The sequence below is a fragment of the Muscardinus avellanarius genome, assembly GCF_963383645.1.
Source record: "Muscardinus avellanarius genome assembly, chromosome: 1".
Taxonomy (NCBI): domain Eukaryota; kingdom Metazoa; phylum Chordata; class Mammalia; order Rodentia; family Gliridae; genus Muscardinus; species Muscardinus avellanarius.
Window position 1 is genome coordinate 99,634,300 of NC_137786.1, and position 8,081 is coordinate 99,642,380.

General features: G+C 42.4%; 1 protein-coding gene across 1 annotated transcript in view; it reads right to left on the minus strand.

The window, feature by feature from the left end:
• The window catches only part of CDC23 (cell division cycle 23), a gene marked incomplete at both ends in the record, with an annotated part of 29,384 nt that extends 21,559 nt beyond the window's left edge, over positions 1-7,825 (minus strand). Inside the window, 3 exons of the mRNA XM_080710207.1 lie at positions 2,223-2,360; positions 7,506-7,578; positions 7,665-7,825. Coding sequence (XP_080566333.1) covers positions 2,223-2,360; positions 7,506-7,578; positions 7,665-7,825 — 372 coding nt within the window. The remainder of the gene's footprint in view (positions 1-2,222; positions 2,361-7,505; positions 7,579-7,664) is intronic.
• Between the last annotated feature and the right edge of the window lie 256 nt (positions 7,826-8,081).

Sequence of the window (8,081 nt, forward strand, 5' to 3'; positions counted from 1 at the left end):
GGGAGGCCCTCTGCTATTTAGTGAGACCTTGTTTCAAAATAAAAAATGAAATAGGGCCAGGGTGTAGCTCAGAGGTAGACTGTCCCTGGGCTTAACCCCCAGCACTAAAAAATACCCCTGGATTTAATCCTCAGTACCACAATAAGTAATAGTTTTTTGGTTTGGGTTTTTTTTTTGTTTTGTTTTGTTTTGTTTTTTTGCGGGTCTGGTGTTGGAACCCAGGGGCATTAGACCTCCAAGCTACACTCCTGCCCTATTTTTTTTTTTTTTTTAAAAACAGGGTCTCACTAAGTTGAAGAAGACCTTACTAAGTAGCTAAGGCTCTTCAGGAACTGCAATCCTCAGGTCTCAGCCTCCCAAATGCTAGGATTACAAGCATGTGCCACCATGCCTGGCTAATAAATAATAATAGTAACAGAAGCAAAGAGTAGAAGCCTGGCATGATAGTAGTATATGTCTGTAATAGTACCTGGGAAGCTGAGACAGGAGGATCACAGGTTAAAGGATAGCCTCAACAAGTAATGTGAATCGTATCAATCTAACAAGACCCTGTTTCAAAGTAAAAAATTAAACAGGATTTGGGGTATAATACCTCTGGGTTCAATCCCTAGCAAAACACACACACACACACACACACACACACACACACACACACACACAGAGAAAGATTAGAATGGTGGTTGTCAAAGACTGGGGGAAAGGGAAATGGGGAGTTACAGTTTACTGTATACAGAGTTTCAGTTTTATAAGATAAGTTCTGGAGCTGGATGTTGGTGATGGTTATACAACATTACATATTTCTTATGTCTTTTGAACTGAACACTTAAACATGGTTAAGACGGCAAATTTTACGTGTATTTTATCACAATAAAAAAAATTTGAGCCAGTCATGATGATGCATGCTTGTAATCCCTCAATTTGGGAAGCTGAAACAGAAAGATCATGGTTTCTGGACAGCCTCAGCTACTATTTAGTGAGGCCCTTTGTAATTACTTAGGATTTTTTTTTCTTCTTTTTTTTTTGCGGGTCTGAGGATGGAACCCAGGGGCATTCGACATCTGAGCTACACCTCCTGCCCTACATTTTATTTTATATTTTGAAACAGGGTCTCACTAAGTTGCGGAGGGCCTCACTAAATAGCTGAGGCTGTCCGCAAATCATGATCCTCTGGTCTCAGCCTCCCGAATGCTGGGATTACAAGCATGTGTCACCATGCCCAACTAGGAATTATTAATAAGATGATTATTTGCTTTAGTTTATATGAGGTTCTTCATGCCTATAAATTGATATTATCAAAAATTAATTTTAGCCAGGCGTGTTGGCGCATGCTTATAATCCCCGTGCTTGGAAGGCAGAGACAGGAGGATCGCGAAGGTTCAAAGCCAGCCTTGCTGCTCGCTGGCTTAAGAGACCCTGTTTCCAAATAAAAATATAAAATAGGCCTGGAAGTGTAGCCTGGAGGTAGAAGGGTTCCATCCCCAGTATGACAAAAAAAAAAAAAAAAAAAAAAATTTTAAAGTCTGAGTTGATTTTTAAATTTATAAGCTCAACTGTCATTTTATTTGTAATACATTTGTTGTTGTTTCATGGCTATTAAATTATGAATGTAGCCGGGCATGGTGGCACACGCTTGTAATCCCAGCTCTTGGGAGGCTGACACAGGAGGATCACACAGGTTCGAAGCCAGCCTTAACTACTTAGTGAGGCTCTCAGCAACTTAGTGAGAACCTGTTTCCAAATAAAATTATGAATGTAAATGGCAATGCAAGTAAAGTTACTTAGTAATTTACTAAGTAATTTAGGAATTACTTAGAAATTACTGAGGAATTACTTAGTAATTCCTAAGTAATCATCCTTAGTAATTTCTAAGAATATTTTCCTCCATCTTGTCATTTTTTACACTTTAACCAATTTTATTAATGTTAAGATTTTTGTTGTTGTTGTTGTTGGTGTGTGTGTGTGTGTGTGTGTGTGTGTGAGAGAGAGAGAGAGAGAGAGAGAGAGAGAGAGAGAGAGAGAGAGAGAGGGAGGGATATGGTGATTGAATCTAGAGGTGCTTTACCTCTGTGCTATACCCCATGTGCCACCATGCCTGGCTGACTATAATGCCTATTCACTTGGTGGCCCACTACTAAGGTACTAAAAAGATTAAACTTCTTCCACATGGTTCTAAATATGCATGCTTCGCTGAAAGCAGAATGACATCTTAAAATAGCCCTCACCAGATATCTGGAATACATATACAGGAAGTAGGCTTTCTTGCTATTGCAGCCATGCAGGAAATGTGCTGCCCGATCGTACTCTTTAACATCAAAGTAGGCCTTGGCCAGGGTGTAAGCATCCATGTCCTGGGCATCCTCCTAGAAAAGAGACACGTTTATATATGCAGTTGGGAATACACAACAAAAGCTCAACTATAAGAAGCATATTTGTTAATTTCAAGATATAGGAAAAATGGCTATTTTCCTTCCCCCCAAATTAACATATATAGATGCCTATATTCAGTATTTTTCTAAGTTTATTAACAGGTAAAGCCAAAATACTTATTTTTTCCAAAATACTTTTTGAAATAAAAGATTTAGAAAAAGACAACAATTTTAAACCTAAACCAACACACTCAGAATCATGTATTGTTTCCACTATGTATTAGTAAGTCATAAAGGTTTTGGTGTCAGAAACCTGAATTTATGGGAATTGGGGGAAGAACTTCAAAATGAGTGATGTGTTCACGTATGACTCTACCATCTTGTACCCAATTAAGATGTATGACTACAATGTACCAATAAAAAATAAATACAAAAATAAATAGATAAATAAAATAGAAACCTGAATTCATATGGATGTAGTGGCTCACACTAGTAACCTCAGTACTCAGAAACTGAGGCAGGAGGATCAGAGATTCAAAACCAGCCTCAGTAATTTAGCAAAACCCTGGTTTTAAAATAAAAAACAAGGGCCAGGTGCCATGGTGCACACCTATAACTCCAGTACTTGGGAGGCTGAGACCAGAGGATCACAGGTTCGAGGACAGCCTCAACAAGTAATGAGACTCTCATCAAATAAAAATATAAAAGCGGGCATGGTGGGACATGCTTGTAATCCAAGCATTCGTGAGGCTGAGATGTGAGGATCAGCTACTTAGAGAGGACCTCTGTAGCTTAGTGAGACCATGTTTCAAAATAAAGAATACAAAGTAGGGCAGGCGGTGTAGCTCGGAGGTCAAATGCCCAGACCCGCAAATAAATAAATAAATAAATAAATAAATAAATAAATAAATAAATAAATAAAAAAAAAACTATGAAACAGGAGCCAGGTATGGTGCCATATACATGTAATCCCATTACTTGAGAAACTAAGACAGGAGGATTGCAGGTTTGCGGCCAGCCTCAGGTACTTAGTGAGGTTCTCCACAACTTAGTGAGACCCTGTTTCAAAATAAAAAATAAAAAAATAGGACTGGGGTATTAGCTTAAAGGTAGAATGCCCCTGGGTTTAATCCCTGGTACCACAAAAAAAAAAAAAAAAAAAAGGACTGGGGCTGGGGGTATGGCTCAGAGGTAGAATGTATTACGACAGGGATATATATATATATACGGGGATACAGCTCAGAGGTAGACTGTCCCTGGGTTTAATTCCCAGAAAGAAAGAGAAATGTAGGGTCCAAGACACAGTATAACAAATTTTAAATTATACATTAAATGCCTTTTTTTCTTTTGGTGGTACTGGGGGTGGAACCCAGAGGCTTTCTACCTCCAGGCTGCACTCCCAGATCTGTTTTATACTTTATTTGGAAACAGAGTCTCACTAAGTTGCTGAGAGCCTCACTAAGTAGCTGAGGCTGGCTTAGAACCTGTTCAATCCTCCTCTCTCAGCCTCCCAAGCGCGGGGATTACAAGCGTTCACCACCATGCCCGGCCCAACTAAATGCATCTTTTTTTTTTTTTTTTTTTTTTTTGGTGGTACTGGGGTTCCTGGAAGCCCTTTTACCTCCGGGCTACACTCCCAGACCTATTATATATATATATATATATATATATATATATATATATATATATTTTTTTTTTTTTTTTTTTTTTTTTTTTTTTTTTTTGCGGGTCTGGGGATGGAACCCAGGGGCATTTGACCTCCGGGCTAAACCCCCTGCCCTATTTTTTATTCTTTATTTTGAAACCGGGTCTCACTGAGTTGCAGAGGGCCTCACTAAGTAGCTGAGGCTGTCCGCGAACCGCGATCCTCCAGGTCTCAGCCTCCCGAATGCTGGGATTACAAGCGTGCGCCACCACGCCCGGCTAACTAAATGCATCTTGCTGAACATGATGGCACATGCCTAAAATCCCAGTACTTAGGAGGCCAAGATAGGAAGATTGCAGATTAGTAGCCAGCCAGCAACTTAGGCCCTCTACAACTTAGTGAGACCCTGCTTCAAAACAAATAAAATAAGGCCAAAGTTGTAGCTCAGAAGTAGAATGCCCCTAGGCTCAACCCCCAGCACCATAAATAAATAAATAAATAAATAAATAAATAAATACTTCTTTAAGAATGTTATAGCCAGGCATGGTGGGGCACAATTGTAACCCAGTACTTGGGAGGCTGAGAAAGGAGGATCCCGGGTTCTCAACCAGCCTCAGTTACTTAGTAAGGCCCTCCAAAACTTAGTGACACTCTGTTTCAAAATAAAGAATAAGCCAGGCGTGGTGGCTCGCGCTTGTAATCCCAGCATTTGGGAGGCTGAGACAAGAAGATCGTGGTTCACAGCCAGCCTCAGCTACTCAGTGAGGCCCTCTGCAACTTAGTGAGACCCTGTTTCAAAATGGAGAATAAAAATTTAGGCTGGGGGTGTAGCTCAGAGGCAGAATGCCCCTGGGTTCCATTCTCAATACCATAAAGAGCCGGGCGTGGTGGCGCACGCTTGTAATCCCCGCGCTTGGGAGGCGGAGACAGGAGGATAGCGCAGGTTCGAAGCCAGCCGCGCGCGCTGGCTTAGGAGACCCTGTTTCCAAAATGAAAATGTAAAAATAGGTCTGGGAGTGTAGCCCGGAGGTAGAAGGGCTTCCAGGAACCCCAGTACCACCAAAAAAAAAAAAAAAAAAAAAAAAAAACCATAAAGAAATAAAGAAATGAAGAAATGAAAGAAAGAAAGAAAAGAAGGAAGGAAGGAAGAGGGTATGTCTTGGAAGCAGAATGCCCCTGGGCTCAATCCCCAGTATTGCAAAAATTTACAAAACCTTATATGACATTAATAGTAAGCTATATGTCAAACTATTATGTAGATCTGAGCACAGCAAAACAATCTTCAATTTCAATAACTTTCCCACCATGGTTTCCCCCACTCCATGGTTTTCCCACTGGAAATTGAACCCAGGATGTTCTATCACTGAACTACGCCCCAGCCCTTTTTATTTATTTATTTTTACTTATTTTTGTGGCTCTGGCGACTTAACCCAGGGGCATTCTTCCTCCCAGCTACACTCCCAGCCCTATTTTATATTTTATTTTGAAACAGGATCTCCCTAACTTGCTGAGGACCTTGCTAAATTGCGGAGGCTGTCCTCTAACTTGCCATCCTCCTGCCTTTCAAGTACTGGGATTACAGGTGTGCACCATTACACCAGCCTTTCTGTTTTATTTTATTACTTTACTTATTTTGTGGTACTGGGATATTGAACCCAAAGGTATTCTACCTTTGAGCTATACCTCCAGCCTGATTTTATTTCTTATTTGGAAACAGAGCCTCCCTCCCTAGGTTGATGAGAGCCTCACTACTTGCTAAGACTGTCCTCAAACCTGTGATCCTCCTGTCTCGGCCTCCAAAAAACTGGGCGTACAGGCCTTTGCCAACTCGCCCAGCTCAGGCTCTCTATTTTAAGACCAGATCTTGCCAGGCACAAGTGATTTCACTTAGAAATCACTTGCCTGCATTGATGCTACTAGTTAAGGACACGAGTGGAATACAGATGCAAATTTACTTCAAAGTCATACTGTGTCATATCCACCCTACCATGTCATTGTCTTCTTGTTAGTAATGGAAATAATACTGAAAATAGCTAATTTTATTGAGTCCTTTCTGCTTATCCTCATTTCACAGATTAAAAAAAAAATTGTGGCTCAGGAGATTAAGTCACCAAAAGTCACTAGTTTGACTGAGATTTGAACCCAGAGCCTCATTCTAAACCATTTTGTAATGCATTATACAACAGCATAGGAATAGTTTCATGCATTGCAAAAACTTTGATTCTTCTCATCCTTAATAATATTGTGTAGGTTGGGCTACAAAACCTAATAGGTGCAAATTTTAGGCAATGACTGTTTATTCTTTCCAATTTCAGTAAGAGAACCAACAAATATTTTAAAGCTCGATAAAACCACTTATAATATTCAGCCCCTGGCCTGATGTGGCACACCCCTGTAATCTCTGTGCTTGGGAGGCTGAGACGAGATGAAAGGGTTGCAGATTCATGGCCAGCCTCAGCAATTTAGTGAGGCCCTAGGCAACTTAGCAAGGCCCTGTTTCCAAATAAAATAGGGCTGGGGACGTAGCTCAGAGGTAGAATGGCCTTTGGGTTCAATCCTCAATACCAAAAAAATAAACATACACACACACACACACACACACACACACACACACACACACCCAGCCCCCCTCTTTTTTTTGAGGTACTGGGGATGGAACCCAGGGGCATTCTACCTCCTCGCTATACTCCCAGTCCTATTTTTTATTCTTTATTTTGAAACAAGGTATCATTGAGTTGCAAAGAGCCTCACTAAGTAGCTGCGGCTGTCCCCGAACCCATCCTCCAGTCTCAGCCTCCCAATGCTGGATGACAACCATGGGCCTCCACGCCTGGCACATCCAGCCCTTTAAATGCTTGCATTCCCAGGTGGGCAACGTGGCCCATGCCTGTAAGCCTAGTGCTTGGGAGGCTGAAACAGCAGGATGGCAGTTTTGAGACCAGCCTCTCAGCAGTTTAACTCCAACATTAGCAATTTTGACACACCCTGTTTCAATTTTTTAAAAAAGGCTTGGGGTGTAGCTCGAAGGTAGAATACCCTTGGATTCAATCCCCAGTACCAAAAATAAATAAACCGGGCGTGGTGGAGAACGCCTATGTAATCCCAGTACTGGGAGGCTGAGACAGGACGATCGCAGGTTGGAGGACAGCCTCAGCAAGTACTGAGATTTTCATCAATGTAGCAAGACTGTTTCAAAATAAAACTAAAGAATATGGCTCGTGGTGTAGCTTGGAGGTAGAATTCCTTGGACTCAATCCTCAGTACCACACACACACACACACACACACACACACACACACACACAAAATATATGTGTGTGTGTGTGTGTGTGTGTATGTATGTATGTATGTATGTATGTATGTATATATATATATTTGCATTCCCTCTAGAAATATTCCTGAGAAAGAGCTGGCTCCTCTCCAGTGACAGGGTGCTTAGAACCGCTGGAGGCACACCCCTGGGTGGAGTGTGCACTGTAGATGTGCTGCTCTTACCTCTGTAAAAGGCGGCGGCGGCTGAAGATCCGCCAAAGGCAACGCCGGGAGCGAGAAGGCCAACTCCGCCGACCTGGAAAGCGCAGACAAAACTGGATCAGCTTGACCAGCCCGAGGGCCGCGCATCCAGCCCAGTCCCCGCCGTCCCCGCCATCTCACCATTTGCTGCTGTGTAGCAGGCCCCGCTCTCGGGTGAGGCCGGCAATAAGAAGCAGCTGCTTTTTAATTTCCCGCAAATCCGAGAAATCTGCGTTCGTGGACAGGCCGGACACCACGGCCGCCGTCACCGCCACGGGGGCAGTAGACGTACTTGCAGCCATTTTCCCGACTCGGGCTACTCTGGCCAATCACCGGCGGGAATACTAGTTGCCCGCCTGCCCAGTAAATGTCAGCCTGTCATTGGCCGGCTCTTGCTCCGGAACAACCAATCAAAAATGTTTCTTGCGATGTAGTGATGAGGCAAAGGGGAAAAGGGTTTGTTAAAACCAGAATGGCCAAGAACTATTGAGGCGGGAAAATTAGAGCAAAAATTAAGAAGAGGGAGAGCAGTGAACAAAACGGAGAGGGGATAGAGGA